The 27,116-nt window shown below is 39.1% G+C and overlaps 1 protein-coding gene across 1 annotated transcript in view; it reads right to left on the bottom strand.

The window, feature by feature from the left end:
• The window catches only part of CDK6 (cyclin dependent kinase 6), a 123,004-nt gene that overhangs the window by 1,794 nt on the left and 94,094 nt on the right, over nucleotides 1-27,116 (bottom strand). Inside the window, exon 7 of the mRNA XM_089533214.1 lies at nucleotides 7,156-7,206. Coding sequence (XP_089389340.1) covers nucleotides 7,156-7,206 — 51 coding nt within the window. The remainder of the gene's footprint in view (nucleotides 1-7,155; nucleotides 7,207-27,116) is intronic.

Here is a 27,116-nt window from a genome sequence, read left to right as displayed (position 1 = left end):
TTAGGGTGACATGAGACCTTACAGACCCTTTGCCAGTATTCAAGGCTTGCAGAAAGACTGAATGTTGTATATGCAAACTCCTGTAACTCACTCTCTCTCCATCTCTCTTTCTCAATTTCCTTTTCCATCTCCATCCCAGTACAGCTTCTTGCATTCTGATCCTAAACCATACATACAGCATGAAGTTGTTTTTTGGATACAGCTTGAGGGTGCAACTTCTTTTTGTTGTTGTTGTCATTGTTGTTACTGTTTGCCTTCAAGTCGTTTCTGACTTATGGTGACCCACACTTACATTGTAGAAATAATGCAGTTTGACATCACTTTAAGTGCTGCAACTCCCTTCTATGGAACCCTGGGCTTTGTAGATTCACAAGGTCTGTAGCCTTCTCTGTCAAAGAGTGCTGGTGCCTCACAAAACTACAGATCTCAGGATTCCATAGGACGGAGCTACAGCACTTAAAGTAGTGTCAAACTGCATTATTTTGACAATACAGATGGACCCTTAGAAAGAAATTACAATTCCCATTCACTTTCTTTGCTGTAGTTATTTTCTATTATCTAAACGAAGTACGAATGTAATAAGGCAATTCTGGATTAGATCAAAGACCCATCTGGTTAGTGGCCTATGGGACATTTACAAATGGAACACTGATACAAATTCACCCACCTACTCCTGTTTCCCAACATGCTGTTCCTGATACTGCAGGTGATAAACATCCACGCTGATTAGTACTGTAGTCAGATATGACCCTAAATCCAATCCAGCCATCCAAATCAGGGGCTGCAACTACAACCTCTGGCTATGAACACTGCAGTTTAACTATGTGCAACGTAAGGACATTCTTCTTTTTATAGATCCTCAATTTCCCATCATTTGGCTTCAGCAGATGGTCCACACCACACATACAAAAACTCTATCACAGCTCCCCTTATTTTCTCACTTGCCCTTTTATTGCACTTTCTTCTAGTTTGGAGAGACACTTTTTGAATTTTTTTCCCATCCCTTTTTTCTCACAAATACAGTGACACCAGTAAACTAGGTCACAACTACTCACCCTTTCCAATTTAATTATGAACAATTTAAAAAGCATTGGCCTGAATACAGATTGCTATAGGATCCAGCTACTCATATCTGAATTTCAGTACCACATTAATTTTCTTTATTAAAGCCTTTGGTATCTGATAAATATATGAATTGTTTTGTTTTAAGCCATTGTCATTGCTGTTATTTGCCATCAAACTGAATTTTGACTTTCAACAACCCTGTGAATGAGAGACCACCAAGAATAGCTGCCCTGTTTAGGTCTTACAAAGTCAGGGCCATGTAGCTTCCTTGACTGAATTAGTCCACTTATGGTGTGGTTTTCCTCTTTTCCTACTGTTCCTACTTTATCAAGGAGTATTGTGTTTTTCAATAAGTCATATTTTCTCATGACATATCTAAGACATGACAGTCTCAGTTTAGTCATCCTGGCTTCTAATGAGAGTTCAGGCCTGTTAGACCATTTGTAGGCTCCCTTATTGTTTTAATTTTTTCAAATAATATAAATTGCTAGAGTTGATTTAATTTGTGTGTTGTCCTGAGCTCTTGTGATGTAGAGCAAGATACAAATATTTTAACCTATTTCTCAGTCTGTTCACAGTGAGAAATTATTGTTGTTCCTGTCTGCTTCTTGTTCTGGTTCAGTCCATAAGCAGACTTTTCCTTTTGTCCCATGACTACATTTGCTCAGAAATCTTTGGTGTCCAGCTGTATGAAAAGTGTGGGCTTTTGGTATCTGTTGGGATTTGGTTCCAGGACCATTATATACAATGGCACAGTACAACTGTGTAATTAATATAAAATGGCAAAATCAAACTTTTTGGATTTTTAAAATTGTTTTCAATCCCAGGACACCCGAATCTGTGGATATAGAGGGCTGACTGTAACATCTACTTGATTACTCTTGTCCACATGTTTATTGACATTTTCAAAGAATTCTAAAAGGTTTGTGAGACAGAACATACCTTTGCAGAAACCAGCCCTGCATCTACACTACAGAAATAATCCAGGTTGTCACCATTTTAATTGCTGCGGCTCAATGCTACGGAATTCTAGGAACTGTAGTTTTGTGAGACATTTGACCTCCTTTCTCAGAAAGCTCTGGTGCCACAACAAACTATACTTTCCAGAATTTCACAGCACTGAGCCATGGCAGTCAAAGTTCTATCAACCTGGATTATTTCCGCAGTGCAGACACAGCTCATTTGGTTTTTCAGCAAGGCTTACCCTTCTAAATATTTTTGATAATTTTATTCTTAGTAACACTTTGTACCAATCTCTCTGGAACAGATGCTAAGTTAACCTTGATCTTCAACCCCCTTTTGAAAAACTGGTGTTACATTGTCCACGGTCCCATCTGCTGCTACAGAAGATAATTTCAGGAACATGTTACATATCTTAGATAGGATAGCAATTTCACTTTTGATTTCTTTAAACCATTCAACTGTTTGAGATTTCTATTATTGTTGTTGCTGTTATTTGCCATCAAACTGAATTTCGACTGGTTGTTGCCATCTGGACACAGTGATTTGTTTGCTTATAATTTGTCAGTGAGATCTAGAACTTTCTCATTTGTTAATACTATTTTCCTTAGCACCTCTCTTGAATTAAGAAAGTAATGAAAACATTCATTCAGGAAAAGGCATTTCCCCCTCTATTTTCAGCAGTGAGGATAAGTGAAATTAATTTCTACATCCAACATTTACACCAATATAACATTTCCATTTTCAGTATTTAAAATGCTAATATGTATCACCTCAGGACATTATAGCATGGTGTGTTTACATGAGTTGAATAATCTTATGTCCAGTTTAGGCTGGAAGGCAAAAGCCATATAGTATAGACAGAGGATGCAAAGTATATAAGATGTTTTTACAGTATTAAAACTCTGTCTGGTTGAAAAACAGCTTGAAAGCCCAAGATAAGCAGTAAATGGCCCAAATGTCAATCTCTTTGGAATGTAGCTATCCTTAAAATATTTTCAAGCCATGGATGCTTGAATCTGTGGATAAAGAATCAGTAGATACAGAGGGCTGAATATATTGTACTATGAAAACTAGAATATGTGGATATACACCAACTGTGGATGCACTGTGAGATCACCACATTATCTCAGTGATTCTGCACCCCTCCCCATGATCACAATAAAGGCAGAATCCCAGTACAGTGGAGCCTCGGGTTACGAAAGTAATCCGTTCCGCGGCCGCTTTCGTAACCCGAACGGCTTTCGCAAGCCGAATCCCCATAGCCGCTAATGGGGAAAAGCCGCGATTTGGTGTAAAATCGCGGCAAAAAGCACCAAAAGTTTTTTCGGGACCCGAAAAAACGTTCGTAACCCGGAACAATTATTTCCAATTGGATTTTTTCGGGTCCCGAAAAATTCGTAACCCGGGTATTTCGTATCCCGAGGTTCCACTGTACTGGCATTACACACATAACAACAGCTACATATAGGTTACTTCAAACTGTTGCATAATCTCAGATTTCCAACAGAGATTGCTGTTAACATACAATTAGTTCTGTTTGTAAGTTTTACCACAGAAACGTAAAATAAATTAACTGGCTGCTCAAACATTTGAACAAACATGCATCACTTCCCTGAGAGGTAGATAGTGAGCAAGACAGATAAATGAGATGGCAATATAGAACAATGTAACAATTCACTGATGGCAAACTGGTTCTACTTGAGTGTCCTTTGCACTGCATCCCCAGTGTTTACATGGCACTATTCCCAAGTGCTCAGTAATAATAATATAATAATAAAAGTTTATTTATACCCCGCTTTTATATTTGGTAGCTCCTCTACTCTTCTGCCTGGGCATGGAGGAACAAAACAAGAGTGGTAGATGGATGGCGCCTCACAGCCGGGAGTTGGACTAAACAACCTTTTGGTTCCTAACAACTCTATGATTCTATACTCTCAAATGGCTATTTTCCTCCCTTCTCTTTCATATGGCTCTGGGAATCATTCTTCAGCTTGTTAACTTTGGAGAGGTTCCCACGTTTCACTTGCCTTGGGGATGCAACATTACAGTTAAAAGCAAGCCACATGAAGAGAGGATGTGCAGAAATAGCCCTTATAAAGCATTGTGGGGAACTGTAAGACAAGGAAGTGAAAAAGAATTTCCAAGCAGCTTGCATTTAGATTCAGAAACAAGGAGAGGTGGGAGATGTTTTTGTCTCTTCTCCTAATGCCCCACCACCAGATAAAAGAAAGAAAGAAGGAAGGAAGGAAGGAAGGAAGGAAGGAAGGAGATAGTGGTGAAGATGAAGATTTACTTGCCTTAAGATTTGCTTCACTATCTTCATATATTATATTTGGCTATGCATAACATGCTCTTGAGTAATTTATTCCAACAGAACTGAGAAATATTGCTTTTTTAAAAAAGTTATCAAAATCCCCTGGCCAGCATACTAATGGGAGATTCCAGGAGTAGTCCAAAAAAGTAACTTGTCCTACAGTTGCATCTGTGTAGGATACAGATGATAATGGACATTCCCACTCTAAGTATCTGTTTCATAAAAAAAAAAAATTTAAAAAAAAATCCCAGCTGTGAAAAGGGAAAAGCAACACTAAGCCTATTTTGGAGGAGGACATCTTAACCAGAGGACTTATCCCCACTGCCCCCATGTTCTGAGAAAAAAGTACTGTATAATAATTAATGTTTTGTGGCTTGCACAAGTGGCATTACAATTTTTATTTTTGATTAATGGAGAAATTCTTCTCTGCACCCACTAGAAAGCTGCTCAACCCTATCCGTCCTATTTTCCCACCAGAAAATGTCATAAATAATTTGTCATGTTCTTTGGGGGGGGGGAGTGCTGCCATGCTTCTTATACCATGAAAATAGGCATTGTAATACACATGTATCAAAGCATTCTTTATCTAGTACAAGCCAGATAGAAATGAACTGAAGGGATAATTGTCAGAGCCAGAAAAACCACGGAGGGCTGACTTTTTCTAGATTGTGCAGGAAAAAGCTATTCAGTGGCATGACAAATTAACCATGCTGATGAGTCATATACAATGGGGCACAGCACAGGAAATGGAAGCCAACTTGAGTCAAACAAAAAGCAGCTTCTGAAAATGTGTAGCTCAAAACGAAAATGTCTAGGAATAGGTATGATACAGTCTAAGCAAAATAACAGCCCTTGTTTTCATGCAAACAGATTTTTCCCTGATCCCATGCCATCAACTGCTCCAGTTTAGTTCTGATACAACATTCAGAGTGATGCTTAAATAAACAAGTTACTATAAACAGGCAAGAAATGAAAATTTCACTTAAATGTGAAACTGCAAAAAAAAAAAAAAAAATCAAACAAAATTATCACAGTTATTCAACTATTATAAAGGTGAATTGCCATTGCTGAAACCACCCAGGAGAGTTAATTCATCTGGTTTTGGACAGAGAAAAAAAAAAGGTAGTCAGGGAGAGTTGGGAGTTGCAAAAGTAGCTGGCCATCCAATTCTACATAGAAATGACCACCTATAAATGGAGTCATGATGCCAACCCCAGTGCAAGTTCCTGGAGTGCTATAATGCAAAGGATGAAGAGTAGACAGTCAGACGGATAGACAGATAAGTTTTGCCACAGTATGAAATCTACAACCAAACAGGGCTAGATGAATGATACGGATGTGACTTTGCATGGCGATGGAGCAGGATAGAGCCAGCAATAAATTTAAAAGATTTCCTGGAGGTGTGACACTGTTGGGGATGTGTTGCCTTTTAAAAAATAAATAAAACAAAAATTAAAGTCTTACAGTTCTACAATACAACAATCCAGGTTACAGAACTGTGACAGTGCTGAGGGGAAACAGGCACTGAAAATAGTAAAAACATTTTTTTAAGTGAAATAAAAGAGTTAACAAGATGGCAAAGACATGGGAAAGATTCATGCTAACATCATGAGTACAGTATGGTTAACAGGCATCAGTCTGTGTGCATGCATGTGAAATATGGCTGCCAGCTTAAATCTCCAGATTTCATGGATGACCTTCTTTCTTCACTCTCTCTCTTTTTGTGCTTTTCTAGCGGGCCATGCACCTTGCTTCAATTTGCAACGCTTGTTTCAATCAAGTTCAATCAAAACTCCAGGGGTTTGGCATGTTTAATCAAGTAGCTAAACTTTCTCCCTTCTCATATGTGACATCGACAAGGGCCATTCAGCTTCTGGCATGAAAATCTAAGGATCTGGGATGAACCTGACCTGGCAACCCTAGTGTAAAATGACACAGGTTGCAGTTTCCCAAACTACAGAATATACCAGACTAACTGAAGACCAGTTGCACTTAGTTGCCAATGAAATCAGTGGGATATGTTTATTGTTGTTGTTGTTTGCTTTCAAGTCATTTGCGACATATGGTGAAACCTATCATAGAGTTTTCTTAGCAAGATTTGTTGGGAGGAGGTTGCCTTTGCCTACCTCTGAGGCTGAGAGAGTGTGAATTGTCTAAGATCATCCAGTGGGTTTTCAGGGCCGAATGGAGATTTAAATTCTGATCTCCAGAGTCCTAGTGTAACATTCAAACCGCTACAACACACTGGCTTGTACTTAGTTTAATTCAACGTGAGTGAAATTATAGATAACTAAGGGGGCATTCACACTTATTTTTTGTCCTGAGGAGATCTGGATCTCCATGGTGATGCAATACTGGATCAGTGTTCCTATTACCTTTTCCATTCTTGAATCTCCCCATGGCATTTTAACCCTGTTGCCATAAAGTCCATTGATTTCATTGGCAATTATGTACAACTAACAAAGCTTGAAAAATTACCAACTAACCAGTGATTGATTACTACAATCAACCTGAGTACATCTTCTAAGCATTTGAAAAAGATTACTTTCTGGACTAAAATTTGTAAAATTGCCCAGCAAGCATGGTCACTGGGCATTATAGTTCAAAATAGTGATATCTGCAACCTCTTCTACTAACATAGTCCAGATCCAATCCACGATATTTAGCGTTAGGAAAGTGAGACAGAAGCTCCACCAAGAGGAAGATATCTGGACTTCTGTGTGAAAAACAGGTAAAGAGAGTCTCCCTAGAAAGCTAAAAGTGATGTAGCTGGACATACTCTTGAAAAGAAAATGTAGGAAGCTATTACTTACTCAAAGATTTTTCCTAGCTGATCAACATCTGAGTTTCCGCGAAACAGCGCCCTGAAAAGGAGAAAAAAGGGAAGTATTTTAAAGAGGAGACTACTTTTTTAAAAAGGGAAGCTTAAATTTTATTCATCCAGTTTCCCCCCCCCCCCCCATGCATTTTCTAATGTTGGCTGCTTTGGATTCAATTTTTCGCTGTCCAAAAAGCATAAATTTTGAAATCCATCCAACATGTGGTAGCTGCAGGGCTCACTGTTGGTTGGACCCTTCAGATAGCTAGTTTTCAGTCAATTCCCACCACATGGGGACTGTAAAAATCCATGCTCACTGAGGGAGAAAAAAACCTGGCTGTTACAACCCATCTTCAAGCCATTTCCAGCATGATGTTTTCCTTCCAAAAGAAAGCTGAAAAGATCTGCCTCGTATGACTAAACAAATGTACTTGGATAATAATACCCACTGACAGAAGTTGTGTATTTAAAATGAGATGAGTTCCATACTGAAGCCAACATGATGGACAGTCCTTATCCAAATCACAGACACTAATCCATTCATGAATATGAGAAAGGTATCTCCTTCAATGAGAGCCAGCTTGGGCCTCATTCCCACTTACAAATAAACCAGTGTGCGATCTGAATCGATGGATCAATTCGACAGCGGAGCGTAATTTCTACTACATTTTCCCCAATTACATTTCCCCCACTACATTTGCTCACACTTTTCCCCTCCAAAATAATCCACTAGTGGTTTCCATTCACAAATGAATCTATTCAAAATGATTCGGTTCCAGCCAGCCAAAGGGGAAATTAGAATAGATTCTGTTCCACATGTTCTGTTCACACTTGCATAAAATCGATTTACTGAAAAAGAAGTGGAAAAAATCAGCATCAAAAAGACATGGGTTGAATGGGTCTAGCGCATAGCTCCCCTCTCAGAATCGCGATTTGGATTCAGTGGGAACCAGGGTAATTTGAACCAGTTCAAACCGATTCATAATCCGATTTAAAAGGTAATGGAAATGAGGCCTTGGTGTAGTGATTTGAGTGCTGGACTAGGACTCTAGCAGTCAAGAGTTAAAATGCCTGCTCAGCCATGGAAACCCACTAGATAACCCTGGGCAAGTCACACACTCTCAGCCTCAGAGGAAGGCAACAACAATTCTTGTTGCCATTTAAACAATTATTGCCAAGAAAACTCCATGATGAATTTGCCTTAGGGTTGCCTTAAGTTAGAAACAAGGAGATCACAAAAAATCCCCTCATTGAAGGTTCTTCTCTCCTTGGTTGCAGATTTTTAAACAGAAGTTGAATGGCCATCTGTCGAGGAAGCTGTACCTGCAGATTTTCTGGTTTAGCAGGGATTAGAATAGATAACCTTTTGGGGTAACTTTCAGTTCTTCAGTTCTAGAATTCTATTATCTATGTGTTTTTCACTAAGAAAACCATTTGCATTAAAGGTTGTTTCCCTGGCTCATACTAGCTCCTTGAGAATGACTAGTCTCAAGCCAGCTATGAGTTTCAAAGCATTTTCAACAGATTAACTCATTGGAAACCACCTCACAGCATGACAAAATCCACCAAATATGTAAAATAGGAAAGGGAAACTTATGTTTAGGAGAAAAAAAACAAAGCCTCCCATTTTTAATCCAAATACACTACAGAGAGCCACGTGAGAACTCTTGAACTGCCAATATAGCAGCCTCAAATTCTGGGATGGGAGCCAAATATTAAAACCAAGAGAAATAAATATAAATATCTGGACTGTGTCACTTTTAGCACAGTATGGCTGCCGTTAAGTTACATGACATGATGTTCTTGTTTCCCCTCCATTTCTACAGAGATTTTCAAAATATTTAATCTTGATTAAATATCTTGCAATTAAATAGACAATACTGTAGTGTTTTTGTCAACTCCAATGAAATCCTAGGCCCTTTATTACTCCAGCCCTGATTATACAATATCATATACCATCTTGCTAAGCAGTTTGGTATGGGATGGATATTTTCTCTCTCTCTCTCTCTGTGTATGTGTTTTGTGTGTGTGTGTGTGTCCCTTAAGAAGGATAATACCCTTATATATATAGCCTATACATAATGATATATACCCTTAAATGCTGAACAGGAACAGCATACTTAAAGGAATTTTAAATCATGAGATGATGATGAATGCCACAATATCTTAGGGGTGAACAAAGTGATGTACCCTTTTTTGCAGCTCTCCACCTTTCTTTTAAAGCCCCCCCAGCCTAACCAATTTTTTTTCTGTTGCAAATGTTGGGTGTTTTTCAACCCAAGCCACTCAAAAAATCTCAACCTCCAAAGCCACTCCAAACCCACACAGAAGACACCTTCAGCACTCCTAAATACCTCTCTTTTTGGAGACTGTTTCAGAAATTTGGGAAGGACTCAAGGGCAGTTAACAACAACAACAACTGTGATTATTCAGTTGCATCTCACACCTTGGGTTAGGCTGATCCCAGATAGTTCAAACAGCAGAATGAGTGCCCCTCTCAGCCTGTGGCTCCAGTGTCAGTGGGGCAGCGAATCCACTCTGTTTTTCAGTCCAAACTTTACAGGCACTATACAATCTATTTGGAGAACAGGGTTATCCCCTATTGCTGAGCAGGGTTAAGTACTTGCATTGTTTGGGCCTTGACCTACATTGTGTTTAGCTGTATACTTCTATCGTTGGCCACATAACAAGAAGGCATGAATCAAACAGAAGGCAATGATGCTAAGAAAGGTAGAGGTAAGTAGAAAGAAAGGGAGACCACATGCCAGATGGCTAGACTCAATCAAAGAAGCCAAGGGCCAGAGCCTGCAGGACTTGGGCAGAGCAGTGGAGGAGTCTTGGAGAGGTCTCATCCACAGGGTCACCATGAGTTGAGGTTGACTCGCAGGCAGTTAACAACAGCACCTATCCAGACAGTCACCTCACATTCAACCATGGAGGTGAAAGAAAACTGAACTTTACTGTGGAACTTAAGTAACTAAAAAGGATAAAATGTGGTAGGCTGAGTGCTGGAAGAGACAAAAAAGAGATGAGTGGAGAAGGCCCTTCAGATAGCAGAAAGAAACTAAATGAAGCCAGAGCCAAGAGATCTATAAGAGGTAAACAACCAGACAAACAAGGAGTCAGGCCTGATGAGTTGATAATGCATCGATATAGAACACACTTATAATTACACTTAAGGCAACAGACTGTAACAGTAATGCCTTGTTGGGGCAGAACATAGATGCTCCTTGAAAGTTTGGACTAAAATCCAGAGTCGATTTGCCTCCCTGCTGACATCAGAGGCAGCAGCCACCACTGCAGGGGAGTAGCAGATGTCACGGTCTCAAAGAAAGATTGTTTCATGAAGTCTCCAAGAGTACCCTGGGTTTTTTGTGCCCTCCCACTTCCTTCTGTTTTAATGCCACAGCTCTAATCCAGCCATGGCAGAAGTGGCATTCAGATAAGCCCTCAATCACCTCTCACACTGCTGACCTTCCAGTGATTGAAGAGGTTTGCAAAGTTCCTGGGTTCTCATTTTAAGAATGACACTTTTTCAGTGTGGCTGAATACTTCTCTTTTCCCTTCAGTCATGGTCTCTGTATGAATGAATGTGAGACACTGCATAGGAGGAAGTTCCTCTACATGTCACCATTCAGCAAAATCATAAGTTAAGCAAACATTTCCAGAAGCATAGGGTTACTTCCTTGCTAAAGAAATAGGAGGGGGAACAAAAGGATGACTTGGCCATGGCTGGCTGGGAAAAGCGTGCGCTTAATGAGCAACGAATGCATGTTTACTAGAAACAGGCTTGCTTTGCTCAGGGTACTGATTTGTACTTTTATCTGAAACTGCCCAAAACAATGCAGAAAAATTTACCACACATCAGATGCAACTTCAGTAAATTGGCTGGAATCACAATAGTACACAGAAGTATAAGACATACCCTCCAACATTTCACAGATGAATAGAGGGACACAAGTGGCAAAACAATGTTTGAGTGTGGTCAACATGACAAAAGTTATTAATATGAAAGAACAGACAAGCTAGGAGAGACTGCAGCAGTTTGATTTTGCATGAGCTTACTGGAAAGGGCAAGATTTTGCACCCGCTGATGAGTTAATTGAGTGGATGCTACTTTTGCACTTCAAACTCAGTGTGCAGCAACTGAAATAAAAGAAGGACAATGGGGGAAAATGTGAGGAAGAAAGAGAAACAGACACATTTTTAAAGCAGCTGAAAAACTAGAATGATAGAGGATTAATCAGGAAAGCCCCTGCCAAATCAGGACAGTTGGAGGATATAGTATAAGCTCACCTCTGACTCCAGACTGTATGCTATATATAGCGACAGCAGTAAACAAAGAAGCAAGTACAGAAGTAGCTGAAGTGACACAATCTGAGGGATGTCATTGGGGCAAGTCCATTATGTCATATCATAGACTAAACACAAGGTTGCAAACTATGCTACAGTTGGTCATCATATTTACATATACATAGTTTCATGTGCTCAAAGTGAACATTTAGTAAAATGTGATGTTTTTAAAGAATTTTTAAAATAAAAAGTTATTTTTTTAAAAAAAAATTGAAATGTGAAATATTTTTTTAAAAAACATGAGGCCTCTCCCTTCTCCTCTCACTGAGTCTCACCCCACTGGCACCATCTCTTCAGCATTTTAATGGGGCACAGGTGTATGCCACAGCCTGTTTCTGCCAAAAGGCAGGTGTATGAGGAGCAGTGGTGTCACCCCATCTTAGGGTCTTACCTGGTGTGGTCCGCACCCCCCTAGTGATGCCACTGCTTTTCCCACAATTGACTCACCCTCTTTTCCCCCCCACACCCTTGCCTCACCCATGTTGGGTACCTCCCTCCCTTACACTTCACACCAGACTGATAGGAGGGAAGCGATTAATCCTAATGAAGGGAAGTGAGGTGGAGGAGGTGAAGAGAAAGCAGACAATAGCTGGCATCAATGGGGTGGATGCCAAAAAAAGGCTGAGGGCACTGACAGTGCTTGTGTGGCTTATTTTCAGTGCAAGCCTTGCAAGGATGACTAGGACAAGGTAAAACCCTTACTGAATGATAATTCCGAAGGACTGATGCAGAAATCAAGTGATGCACATATCCCAATGAAGTACTTAAATTGATCAGGAATTGGTTAAATCCTCCATTGGCTAAGTCCAAAATGTCATACAATTTGTCTCAGAGAACTCCTAATATGAAGTCAGGAGGTGACAATGAATACAGACATTGTATCCTTGGTTGATAATGAACCTTGAAACAAGATAAGGAATCTGTGAAGGTTTGTTTAGGTTTTGCTTCCATTCTAAGGGGGGGGGAGTTTGTTTTTGAATTAAAGTGTGAGATTATACCCTTGGACATTATCCAAAGGAACTATTTACATGTGTGATAAGAAATCATGGACTCTTGAAAGGTGCTTTGTAGTTTTTACTGCTGCAGTTAAATGCTGATGCAGAAAGTAACTATTTTTAAAGCTTGTTCACCTCTGCAGTAGGGAAAATTAAAAATAGAATTCTGGTTGTATGTATATGTTGTTTCATTTACAGCTGTATAAATGACTTTTCTGGTAAATAAACTCATAGGATGACTAATACCAGAATGTTTGTCCTTTGTGATTTTGGCCTTATGATAAGAATAAGAATCATGTGGCCCTGTAAATGTTGTTGGAGTACAGTTCCCATGAGCTCTAGCCAACATAGCCAATGGTAAGGAATGCTGGGAGGTGTAGTCCAGCAACAGCTGGAAGGCTACTTAATTCCCATTACTCCATCACACAGAGCATTAAAGGGTGCAAAACAATCTGATATCCTTGATCATTTTACGAGCTTAAAACTTCTTTATTTTTAATTTTTAATAACAGAAAACTAAGTAAACAACTAAATCACAACCAAAATGCTAGGTTTACTTTAACCAAGCTAAAGAAAATGCTAGGTTTACTTTAACAAAACTAAAGAAAAGACACACACACACACACAAACAGATTAATTCTGCCTGTGTTTTATTGTTTTATAAACTACCAAGTCTGGCCAGACAAGAAAGTCCAGAATTCTTAGTACCAAAAGAGAGACTAGGATTTGAATCCCCACTCAGCCATGAAACTGACTGGGTGAACCTGGGCAAGTCACATTCTCTCATCCTCAGAGAAATGCAAGGGCAAAGCTCCTCTGAACAAATTCTGCCAAGAAAACCATACAATAGGCTGCATCCGCACTGCAGAAATAATGAAGTCTGACACCACACTACCATGACTTAATGCTATGGAATTCTGGGAATTGTAGTTTTATAGGACATTTAGCCCTCTTTGTCAGAGAACTCTGGGTCACCTTAGAATCACCATGAGTCAGAAACCACTTGAAAACATACAACAATAACATCAACAGAAGTTCTATTTGGATGTTATGGAAGTATTATTAAAACAGAAATGCAATGTCAAGTGATAGGAATTAAAGATGTCCTGAAGTTTAATTAAGCCAATTACAAATAAAATATGGGGACCCACCCCCCAAAATCTTACAGAACATCCCCAATCTTCCACCACAGTGGTTCTTAACCTGGGGTATGCGGATGGAATTCGGGGGCATCTGTGGAATTGTTCAAACAGTGAGATTTTTGCTTCCAATTTCTTCGTGTTAATTGTTTCTATCATGGTGTATTTCTAGGTAAATATTTAGTCTTTGAAGTGGTCATTGTAATTTTCTCCATTACAGACTAGACTATGTGAAGGAAACCAATTTACAATCTTCCCATGTAGCCAATACATGGCTGGCATATTCATTTGTAGTTACTGAAACAAAACTTTGAAGAAATAAATAAATAAAAAAAATGACACCCCCAAAATGAACTAAAACCCAAGTAATGTGTCAGGAGTAAAAGTAATGACACTGTTTTAAAAGGATATTATTTTATTTTTAAAAATAAGTTAATTATGGCCTTGCAGTTATCCAAGGAGACACATCAAAGGCAATATTGTTACTTGTACTGCATTGCTTCCAAGCATTTATCTAACTTTGTATTGGAACCCTCCCAATATCAAGTTATCTGGATGGGTTCATTTGTGGAGTCTGCTCTGAGATGACCACACCACACATTCAAATTTGGACACAACAGTCTAACTGAGTAACATTCAGAGAGAGAAATCATAATAATATAAAGTGCACAAGAATAGAAGAGTTTTAATTTACTGTCAATTCATTACTGAATCCACACTGTCAATGTGGATCTATTATCTTTATTAGCTAAAATTTGACTCTGCTTATAGTTTTGCCATTATTATCCTTATATGAAGATCCTTTTAAGGTTGGAATGGGTTTTATTTTAAAACACCTCGGTTTTACCTTCAGCTAGTAATGTATATTTGCTTTGGGCCTCACCAACTGAACATATTTCTAATCTGACTGTGATGATGGGAAACCTTTGAACAGCAAATGTTTAATGCCAGTAGGTCAGTTTCTCATGGAATAAACTTTGCTTAACCAAACATACTCCTACTTGTATCAGCTGAAAGCCTTTGCACACATGAATGAAAGCATGAAGGAAGTTAACTCTTACCTACTTGAGACCTTTTCTAACAGTACCACAGAGCAAATAAACACATGGGAACAAGTATATTTTACTTATCAATTATCTCTGGTATTATAGATATCTTGCAGAAGAGCAATGAATTCCATACTCTTTCTTGTCTTAAAGAGATTTGTACCAAATGGGTTACAAGCAGCAATGAATCCTGGACTAACCCATGAAACTGAGAAATCAGAGAGGAGTCCCTTTGAAGAAAGTATATATTCTGCATGTCTTGGGTTTAGTCCCCAGTATTTCAAGTTTACAGGACTTCAGTTAAATGTGCTTGGAAAGACTTCAGTTGGAGGCCCTGGAGAAGCTTCAGCAACAGCTTACTACAAAAAGCATCTAATGGACTCATATTCTTTGATTCCTATGTTCTTACGAACAGATGTATTGGATCAGACCAAGATCTAGCTTGTCCAGCATTCAGAGGCTGACTGCCTCTAATACTGGAAACAGCATGTAGCCAATGTGACTAAGAGCAACCAATAAACTTCCCTTTCATTTGTCTAATCCACTTATAAAACTTTCCAGGTTGGTGGCCACTGCTACATCCTGTGATAGTGAATTTAACTATGTGCACTGTAAAAAAGCGTGCTTTTTATATCCATCCTGAATCTCCCACAACTCAGAATCGGTAATACTATAAGAACGGGAGAAGCTCTGGTGCATATATCATGGAGACAGTGGAAAGGACAAAGTTTTTCTTCCTATGGACTTCCCCCTATGGCAGGAGTGGGCAATGTATAACCTGCAGGCTGCATGTGGCCCTCGGAGATGTTTTGTGGTTCCCAGGGCCACAAAATGCCTAAAATTGGCCATCAGCCTGTGTGGAGGGCATTTCCATCTTGTTTGGAGCCCCACTGAACACCTCAAGGATAAAATGAAATTTTGTAAAAAATAAATAAAATAAATCAATTTTATTGTCTTAAAATGCCTTTATACGCACTTTAGGGCCTCCAAAAGTCCCCCTCCCAAACATGCTTCCATGTCCTTGACTGGAGCTGGGGACTTTTGGGGGCAAAATACTTTTTTTTTTGTGGGAACAGGTGGAGTGGTCCACGGGTGGTGGCTCTCCATGGTCACCTGGTGGTCTAATGCCCCCCCCTAGTCTACCATCTCTGCCCCTGAGCATGCACTGCTTTATATACCTCTATTATGCATGCTCTTGTTTTTTTCATAGTAGGAGAACAAAGAAAGCTTTCTTAAGGCATTGTTTTTATTGCTATTTTTAACTACAGGTATACTTAAGTTAAGGAAGTAGATGCATTCCTAAGCATTATTTCTTTAAGAGAAAATTCAGTATCAGAAGTAAAAAATAACATGAAAAGAATAGGGACATTTTCCTGCACAACAAAAAAAGTTCAACAAGTTTCAATAAACCTTTTATCCAAAACTAACAATAAGCACATGGAAAATGAAACAACCAGGTCAGGTAAGCCTTGCAGAAGCAAATTAAAACATTTTGAACTTTCAAGAGACAACTTGAGAGCTTCTTCCAAAATGCATGCAGGATGACTTTTCCTTCACCATCCTCCACTTTCTTCATTCTTTTCTCTTTTGGTGACCAGACTTATAGATCTATGCTTCTTTAATGTGCTAGGGGGAGATGGTGAGGGAATCATACCTGCTTTCCTCTTTTCTCTCTGTTTAGTTGTTCATGCACGGTCAATAAGGAATTTTGGAGGCAGCTGCTGTTCACCTTACCTGTTGTAGGCAGGCACACAGCCTACAGTACAATAGGCTAGAGTAGAATCCCATGCTTTCCCAGTTCAAGCTTTTTTGCAGTATGTATTACGGATATATTGCTGCAATGCAACATCAAAATTCTGTTGTTCCCCACTCTACCTTCTCCATCTTCATAATGCTGATGCTAGACAGAGGGCTAGGAGGAAAAGTGGGGCTGGCTGGATGCAAAAAGACTTTGTAAAAAGGAACGTTTTTGTCAGAGGCTTTGTTAACAAAGGTTGTTGTTAACTGCCCTCAAGTTGATTTCGACTTATGGTGACACTATGAATGAAAGCCTTTAAGCCACCCTGTTTATAACGGGTCTCAGGTGTTGCAGGTTCAGGGCCATTGCTTCCTTGATTGAGTCTATCCATCTGGAATGCTGTCTACCTCTTTTCCTACTGCCTTCTACTTTATCAAGCACAACTGTACTTTCAAGTGAGTTATGTCTTCTTGGGATATCTCCAAAGTACAATAGTCTCAGTTTAGTCCTCTTGGCTTCGAGGGATAGTTCAGGCTTTATTTGCTCTAGGACACATTTGTTTGTCATTTCTGCAGTCCATGGTATCTGTAGAACTGTTTTCCAGCACCATACTTCAAATGAGACTGCATCTATACCTGCACTGGAAAAAAAAGGCAGTCTGACACAGCTTTAACTGCCATTGTTCAATGCTATGGAATCCTGGGATTTGTAGTTTGTTATGGCACCAGAGTTCTCTGATTGAGAAGGCTAAATATTTCACAAAACTATAAATCCCAGGATTCCTGGAAGATCACCAGGAATCTGCAGCCCCAGATGGCAAAGGTCTTTCTGAGTCTGGGGGGAGAGGCAGAAGGGGACCCTGTTCCCCAGGTTGCAGATGCTGAAGACAGATTTCCATCCTTTAAAAACAGATTGAGCCATACCCAGAGGCTGTTAAGTCCGAGAGGCTGACCTGATTAGGCACCTATGGCCTTGAGCTGCCTATAAATCTCCCAGCACTTCCCTGGAAGCTTTATTGTTGACAACCATCTTATCTTGTTGACTGGAAGTACAGTTGATGTTTTTGTGATCTTGGACTGGCTTTGTTTACTCTTGGCTCTGTGCTGGCTTCATGTATCTGGACTACTGACTTGCCTGAATGACTTCTGGACCTGCTAATAATCACCCTTGTGTTTCTCCCTTCATTTTGTTTGGATAAATCTATGACTGGCCTGGACTAGACTAACTAGTACCCCACCACTTTTGCACCCAATCCCCCTGCTTTCCTGGATACTCACTGACTGGTATACAGGACAGAATTCTTGCTTGGCAATGGAAATTCACTGAGTGATCTTGGGAATGTGACACTCTCTCAGCTGCAAGGGAAGGCAATAATAAACCTTCTCTTAACAAGGCCTGAAAAGAAACCCCCTGATAAAGTCAATTCAGGGTCACCATACATCAGAAATGACTTGAAGGCACACTACAACACTTCTAATCTGTATTTGATTTAGTTTTTGTATGCCCTAAAGGCACCAGATCCCTTTTGATCATGGAAGGTAACAAGGGTCAGCCCTGGTTAGTATTTGGATGGGAGAATGAATTGTGTCACTGCCAATGAATACCAGGTGCTGGATATATTTCAGAGAAAGGAACTGGCAAAACCACCTCTGAGTATTCCTTGTCTAAGAAAAGCCTACGAAATTCACCGGGTGACCATAAATTGACAGGCAACTTGAAGGCACACATACACACACACACCATCTTAAGTCTCAGTTTGAGAACTTAAGAATATAGATGCATATAAGCAGAGATATAAACAAACATAATGGGAGCTCAATATTCATGGGTTCGATATCCATGGATTTGAGAAACTGCAGATTGAAATGAAGAAATATCTAAAAAACAAACAAACAAAAAACCTACGATAGCCAGACTGAAAAACCGTCACAGGGCAATATGGAAGTTGCTGTGGCAAGACTCAGGCAAGCCAATGCTTTGCTCCCCCATGAAAGTCAATCCCATTACAAAGCCTCAGTCAGAACCCAACCCTCTTCCTTACTCTCTTTCACCTTCACATCACAAAGCCTTTGCCAAAATTTAAACCCCTGCCTCACTCCCTTTCCCAGCCTCTCACAAGGAATCTTGTCCCAGCATTTAAACTGCCTCAGCCCATTCCCATTTTCTCACAAGGATGTTGTTGTGTGCCTTAAAGTCACTTCCGACTTATGGCATCCCCAAGATGAACCTATCATAGGGTTTTCTTCGCAAGTTTCTTCAGAGGGGTTTTCCCACTGCTATCCTCTCAGGCTGAGAGAGTGTGACGTGACCAAGGTCATCCAGTGGGTTTCCACAGCCTAGCTGCGATTCGAACCCTGGTCTCCCAGTGTTCTAGTCCAATGTTCAAACAATGTTCACCATGCTACTAGAATTTAAACTCCTGCCTCAATTTGTTTCCCACTTTCTCACAAGGAAGCCTCTGCCGGAATTTAAACTCCTGCTTTCCCATTCCCTCAAGGAAGCCTCTTTCCTTATTCTCTGTTGACTCAACCCTTCAAAAATACAATTAATTTTGATGCACAACAAAATGAAGAATCCAGTTAAAGTATGCACAAACTGTATAACAGTACTAATACGTTAATTTGGTTTTCCATGAAGGTACATTTTATCTAGTTCAGGTTATTGATCAACATGCACCTGGTACTACCTTTATGTCTCATAGCTGGCTATGACTAATGGCTTACATTGTGGGCTGCACTTAAGCCAGATATGGCAAATGTACATTTTCCCCCTTTAATGGAACACGGGTGATTAGCAACGTGCCTCAGAAGGAGGTTAGACTTTCAAAACAATAAAAGCATTGGAAACTGTTGCACAACATGTAATGCCAAGCTAATATGCAGTGAGAGGTGAAATTTCAACTTTTACACCAGCTGTCCGGGTTTGAACCTTTGAGCACAAAAGACATGAAAGTGAGGTAGGCAGAAATGTATAATTTGGAGCAGCTGTTGTGCCTTACTGAGTCTTCCTAAACATATGTGCAGAAAAAAATTAAGAGCACTAGCTTCAAAACATCTTCATTCAGTGTAGTGAAATTTGTGTGAAACAGAAAAGAGCATTAATGTCAGAGAGCTTTACAAGGATAAGAACTCAGAAAACCTATTTTGTTCCAAACTTGTTAAAATGTATGTCACAGTGATATTGGCTCAAAAATGATAAACCTATAGGGCTAAATTTAATTTTAGTCCTACTTGAATATCTACACTCTTCTAAGTCCCCTTGATTCCAATATGTCTTTTCTATCTGAAAATAAATTTGGATTTAGCCCATGGCAGGAAAAACTATCCTGGTATATTAAGATTAGGATGGCCATCTGAGAATCAGCACAAGGTTCCTTTAATGTTTTGTAGAAGAGGAAATTTCAGCCAGTATCACTTGGAACTATATTTATTTCTGTGCTGAAATGTGCATAATGCAGTTATTAAAACACACACACACACATCAGATCTCCATATAGAAACCACTTTGATATGCAGAACTCATTCTTCCAGAAACAATTTTTCAAGTTCTTATTTCTGTGGTACTACTACTAGTTTGTTGCGTGCCTTCAAGTTTTTCTCAATTTATTCTGACCCCAAAGCAAACCTATCACAGGATTTTCTCAGCCAGATTTACTCAAAGGAAGTTCGTCATTGCCTTCCTCTAAAACTGAGAGTGAGTGACTTGCCCAAGGCCAACCCATGAGTTTCTATAGTCCAGCAGGGATTCAAACTCCTGGAGTCCTAGGAGTCAAACCACTATACATTGCCCTAGCTTATTATTTTTGTACAGTGGGCCTCTGGATCTGCTGATTCCAGGACTCCACATAGATATCAAAATCTGTGGATGCGCAAGTCCCATTATATACAATGGTATAGTAAAATGGTGTTGCTTATATTCATTGTCATTGTTGTTGTGTGCTTTCAAGTCATTTTTGACTTGTGGTGACCCTAAGGCACACCAATCATGCCGTTTTCTTGGCAGGATTTGTTCAGAGCAGGTATGCTATTGCCATCCTCTGAGGCTGAGAGAATTAGACTTGCCCAAGCTCACCAGTGGGTTTACATGGCTGAGCCAGGATTCGAACCCTGGTTTCTAGAGTCATAGTCCAATGCTCAAACCACTACATCACATTGGCTCCTTTTTTGTCCCTTATATACGAAGGCAAAATCAAGGTTTTTGGAATATAGCTTTAAAAAAATATTTTCAAGCCATGAGTGGTTGAATCCATGGATGGTTGAATCTGTGAATATGGAGGGCTGCCTGTACTTTTATACATATGCAGTTAAATCCTGGGATTTTCACCTAAGTCCTGCATAGGCACAATATTTGTCTTACATCTCTGAGCTCAGTTTACCAGCTGCTGAACTGTACTCACTTGTAGTCCTGCTGAGGCATTTTCCTAAAGAGATAAGGAAATCTAAGGGGGGAAAGGATTGGAGAGGTTCCTACTTTCCCTTGCCTGACCCTCTCCCTGAGTTCTTGACCTCATTGTGTTGAGCAGAGAGGTCTGAAGTCGTGTTTCTGCTGTATTCAATTGACTGCAAATAGGATGTCCTGTTAGGCCTCCCTGTTCAGTGAAGGGGTCATCAGTTATGAGGACATGAAATGAAACGAATGAATGCATCCCCATCCCTCTGTTTAGAGTCCTCATGAGTTTGTAAAAATGCCTAAACAGGGCTAGAATCTCAATCAGAATAAATACTAATAGTCTTGTATGCCTCTATGCACTTCCACTGCATGGCTGCATCTGCACTGGCCAAATAATCCGGTTTGACACCACTTTAACTGCCATGGCTTAATGCTAGGGAATTCTGCTCTGGTGCCACAACCAAATACAAATCCCAGAATTCCCTGGCATTGAGTCATGGCAGTTAAAGTGGTGTCAAATTGGATTATTTAGCCAGTGTGGATGCAGTCCCCATCAAAGTTACTAGGTGGCACAGAATCCTCTTAGAAGGAATCTTTCATGGACAACAAAAAGGGAGACGTGTTGACTGGGGGGATTTTGGGAAACTGGTCATGCTGCATCCCACCAAAGTAACTTTTCCAAGCTCTGAACAGAGGTGAAATGTTATCATACTGCTGATCACTCAACTGCACACCCTGCAAGTTGCTAGTTGTACAGGAAATCTTGATGCAATTCATTTATTTTCAAAATGTTGCTTCATCCTTTCCCATTGTCTTTTCCATGTGCCCCTTGTTGGCTTTTAAAGACCAGAGAATGCAGCACTGGTATGGGCCTGAATTAATGTGTCAAGCATTATAGAGGTAATAACTAATGATGATCTAATTACTGAGGCAGTTTTATTTGTGACAGAGTAAAACAAGAACAGCTTCCAGTATTAACATACATTCTGATCTGGTCATGATGACCAGCCTGCAATCACAAAAAGAAATCTGCTTCGCTTTATAGAGTTCACTTAGCAACTGCAACAAGATTTGATTATCACAGAGCTCACACATTTGTATTCCACAATTTTGCACTTAATTCCATTGTTTCATATCACCTTTTCTGCACATTGTGCATTACTCTTTGAAAAGAAGGAACCACTTGTGCTTGTTCACACTCTCACACTTGTGTTTTTTCAAGCACATGTTCATTCCATCTTGTGTGCTGAAATCTGCAAATTTATTTTATTTAATGGTCAAAACAATAACCTGTTTGTACGTTAACATAAATTTTTACACACTGAAATAATTGTACGTACTATACAAACACTTTCTTGATGATACATAACATTTTTCGAATCCGCTCCTTCTCCTGTGCTGCTCCTCATGCCCGGAATCTCCTCCCTACACAATTCAGAACTAGTATCTCCTTGGCTAATTTTAAGGCTGAATTGAGGACACTCTTGTTCAGGCAGGCATTCCATGTTACTGGTTGTTAATCTGCTGCTTACTTTGTCTTTAATGTATACTAGTTAGTATTATAGATATTTGAATCATGTAATGTTGTTAGATTGTACGCCACTTGGCAGGTTTTTATTCTTTTTTCACCTTATTTTATTTGACCCTTACTATGTAAAGCACTGTGCAAACTTTACAGTGCTGTATAAATAAATGTTAATAATAATCATTTTGAATGCAGTGCCCTCTGATGTATACATGGTTTGCATTTTTATTGGAGCACTGCATTGCAAAAAGTGCAGCAATTAAATTCAGTTCAAGTATTAGTCCAGAAAGTACAAAGCAGCAAAGATCACCCCCATCACTCTTATGAGATTCCACCAGAGTAAGCAATACCTCTGATTAACAAGTTATAACATATCTGAGCATTCCCTTTGGCTTCTCTTGGCATCAAAGTAGAGTCTACAGGGGTATCAAAAGCTCAGTGAGACACACATGGTTTGGAAAAAACACACAATTCTTCAAATGTCTAAACACCATCAGATCCCACATTGTGTTCATTCTCATTCCCTTTCAGCAAATTTGGCTCAGGCTTATATTTGCTTGGTACAAGATGGCCAAATATTTCAGAACCGTTTTTTCCTTCCCATCAGCTAGCGTTAGATGCTGTCAATGTCCTGCTGTCCCATCCTTTTTCAGATCTCTTTTTGATTTTCCACTTCCATGACTGCATATTAACCTGATGTTTTTAATTTTTTTTCACAAAACACCCATAACTTCTGAATAATTCTTTTTTTAAAAAAGCTCTGCTGAACAGAGGGAAAGCAGCCAAAACAAAGCTAAGCATGGAATGATGAAACAAAAATAGTAGATAGCTGGTTTTATATATCCTAACTTGACATGATTTAATGTATGTTAAATAATGTTTTTGTTTAGAAAAACTGAACAAAAGACAGTCCAAAATATTTGTAGAATAAACTGTCTCTTAAAGTAGTAGGAAAAATATAATATTCTGCACTCCTGTCTGGAATATATAACTGTTTTGTTCACAGTTTCTTGTAAACATGTTTTTTATTACCAAAAAAAGTCTTGTTTTAATCACCTCAAATCATTATACACAATATATACTTATATTTCATCAAGAGCTGTATCTTTTAACATTTTAATCTGGATGGATCTCTGTGCACAACCTCATATGTCAGCATGATACTAGGGCCTGTTACAGACTGCCAAAATAAAGCTGCTTCGGGTCTCTTTGGAGGTATGCTATTTAAATGATGCATGGGTCCTAAGAGTCCGGAGGTCGCGCCAAAGCCACACTCCATTCCTAAGCACTGGAGTGCAGCTTTTGGTGCAGCTTCCAGATTCCTAGGATGCATGCATCATTTAAACAGCATACCTCCAAAGAGACCCGAAGCAGCTTTATTTTGGCAGTCTGTAACAGGCCAAAGTTCCTTAAATATACAATTTTGTATGTTACTTCTTATGTTTATGAATTAGCTTTTCACCCCAAACTTATGCCTATTCAAAAGGAAGTAAATTCCATTGATTTCAGTAATATTTACTTTCAGACAGTGGTGGTTGAAACTGCACTCTCATTATTATCCAAGAAACTTTCCCTCATACATCAGTTTCTGAGTCCCAGTAATCCAGGACTGAGTCCCAGTAATCTGTGTATTCTCTAAAACAGCACAATCTTATACATGTCTATTCAGAAGCAAGTCTTACTAAATTTACTGGAGCTAATTTCCAGGTAAATAGACACCGGATTGCAGCCCTAGGTTATCAGATAACCAAAGACTGGCCAGTTTAGTTATCTTCTTAAAAGCAGAATCCCACTAAATGCACTAAACCAAAGCCATTGCCTCTGGAAACAAAGCATTATGTACAAAATTCACCAGGGAATTCTATGCCAACCCCATTGACTTTCATAGAATAAATGGAAATACTCCAAGTGAAATAGTCATTTGACCATGTAGCATCCATTAATTCCATAAGAGATTCCTAGAGAGAAATTCAGAGTGGAAATGCCCAATTTAACACACAACAAAACAGAACCTTCAAAATAATTTTAAAAATACATTTACCAGGATTTGTCTCAACATTATACATCTCACAAAAAGTTACCAGTAGCTGATGTATCTATAATGTGAACGTGCTGTGTTTGTGTCTTAAGTGACTAATATAGGAGATTTTTTTGAGTATTTTTTTCCTGCATGCCAAACTAAAGTTCTCCCCCCCTCCCTCCTGCTTTTGTTAGGGTAAGTAACAGTTTTTGGTTTCTATGGTTTAACAACCGTTTTCTTTGCCCATCGTATCTACTATTGTGACAAAGTCTGGCATGATTGGAAGCTTGAAGAAAAACCACAACTGAATGGCTTGGCATAAACTTCAACACCCTTTTCCAACCACAGACAGATACAGTTACTGGATTTGACTAACGGTTATCAATCAGCTCAACTGTAGGCCCTTGGGAAGATAACAAGACACAAAAACAGAAGGAAGAAGGAAGTTAATTTGAAGCTTTTTAAAAAATGTTTATATACTGAAAAGGACTTACTAGCATCCTGGAACATTCTGTTTCCTGCCCAGGGGTTCACAAAATTAATTTGGTCACTTAAGAGAAAATCCACATTCCAGAACCATCAATATTATTATTAACTTTATTTATGCCCCATCATTTTCCTAGATGTGAGACTCAGTTATGATTTCTCCATGAAAGCATATAACATGGGGAGGCCGTGTGTGTGTGTACACACACACACACACACACACACACACATACACATACATACACACACATATATACAGGTACCTCTCATTACCATGCACATGCACATGAGAAATCTGATTGAACCAGGTTTTTTAAAGGTGCATGTTGGTGCATACATGTTCTCTATATATAACTGATTAGAGAAACACTAGTTTAGCACCAGGGTTGCCTGCCACGATTATCATCTTGCAAATGTAATTACATCTGACATCAACATTCTTATCTGCCTTTCCATTTGATCCAATTTGTTCAATTTATTCAGTGAAATATTTGTAAGTGTGAATGTAAATTTTCCACAAAATCCCCGAACACCTGTCTTTCAAGTCTAAAATAAGAAGACCTCCTTGTTTGAAGGATTTTAAACAGAGGCTGAATGGTCATCTGCCAGGAGTGCTTTGATTGTGAGTTCTTGCATGGCAAGGGGTTGGATTAGATGGCCCTTGTAGTTTCTTCCAACTCTATGATTCTATGATTTTAACAGCAGGCCAAGAAATACACAATGAACTGAAGCTAACAGAAAGAAAAACAAAAGAAAACAAGAAGCACTGAGTCACACCTTGTTCTCAGACACAATTATAAGGAAATAAGTGTAGATTAAAAGAGCTGTGATGATGTTTCTATGGGATCATTTAATGGTGGGAGGGGGAAGAATGACAGTTGATTTGAAAGGCACTGGCCATATGCCAGGATTGTAGTTTGCTCTCTGTTGGTTACCACAATGGTTAACTGTCCCGTTATGTGTCAGAATATTGAAATGTGAAGTTAACATGGAGGCTTAAGAACAGTCTTGCCTCTTGGCAGTTTTACCAACTCAGTCATTAACAACGGTTCTGCTGAAGCTGGCCCCTGCTTCATGCTCCAAGACTGGGGTTTTCTGATATAGTAGAACAGAAGACAGAATTATTTTCAGAGCTAGGTAAAAATGCTTATTCTTTTAGTTTAACTCTTAGTTTTTGTGGAAACATTTATGAAAGAAAAGTATAAATGCCAGGGGATCCATACTTTTGCTATTTAGTTGAAAGCAATAACTAGATATTTTAATGCTCTAAATAGAGCTAGCCACATTAGCTTCAGATTTAATTTTGCTACCATTGATTCAAATGCCCCTGTAAATAGATTGAAGCCAGTCCTACCTATTTTTAAACTAATTTCTTCTAATGAACAAACATGCTAGGAAAGCAGTCCTCCTCTTCCTCCTCCTGGGAAACATCTAAATTCTCCTTCACTGAAGTTCTTTTTATCTTCATTTAGAGGCTGATAAAGCAGTCTTAGAGTCAGACTTGGACTAGATTTTTAATTCTTCTCTAGACAGGTGGTCAGTCTATTAGATTCATTTTTCTCAGCTTTGTTTTTGGAATCTTGGACTCAAACCATTGAGGCTGAATGAATCCAGGCCTCTAATTTAACCCATTGACCTCTCAATGTAACAGAATAACAATGACAGCTTGAATCATGCCTCACGACCCAGACAAAAGGGCAGCAAAGGCGTACTGGTTTGCTGAATAGCAATATTTTTAGCAGAGTTCTAAGATTTTGTCCCAGAGTACACAAGCAGAAGAGAAAGAAAGGTGTTTCTGGCTCAGAAATATAATCCAAAAATCAAAGGAACCAGAAGTGGACATTATAACTCATGCATAGTTCATTTCATGTCTCTGATGGTTTTGAATGCCCTCAGCTTCCTATTCTTCCTATGACCTCAGAATCTTGGCAAGTTTTTAAAAGCAGAAGCAAGCAAACAGATGTGTGCACGATTCCCCTAAGTAACGCAAAATAGCAAATTTGCAATGTGTCTGTTTTAGTGCATTCCTAAGTACTATGATTCATATATTCATCAAGAGCAGCTGTATTATGGATCATCTTAATTCAACTATGTTTGTAGTCAAAGAAAACCTATAAGATTACATAACTCAGTATAAATGAATGAATCTGTCCTGAAAGGGTATCAAAAAAGCCTTCAAACATCACTCACAAGAATAAAAATGCATCCAGAAAGAGTAGGATAAGAACCTTTTTAAAATGCAATGAATTTTTGGAATGAATTGTA

Source organism: Sceloporus occidentalis, unplaced genomic scaffold (genome assembly GCF_023333645.1).
Source record: "Sceloporus occidentalis isolate IW3139 unplaced genomic scaffold, rSceOcc1.0.p SCAF_7, whole genome shotgun sequence".
Lineage (NCBI taxonomy): Eukaryota > Metazoa > Chordata > Lepidosauria > Squamata > Phrynosomatidae > Sceloporus > Sceloporus occidentalis.
The sequence above is the reverse complement of the archived record's forward strand: the minus strand, read 5'-3'. Positions and strand labels throughout refer to the sequence as shown.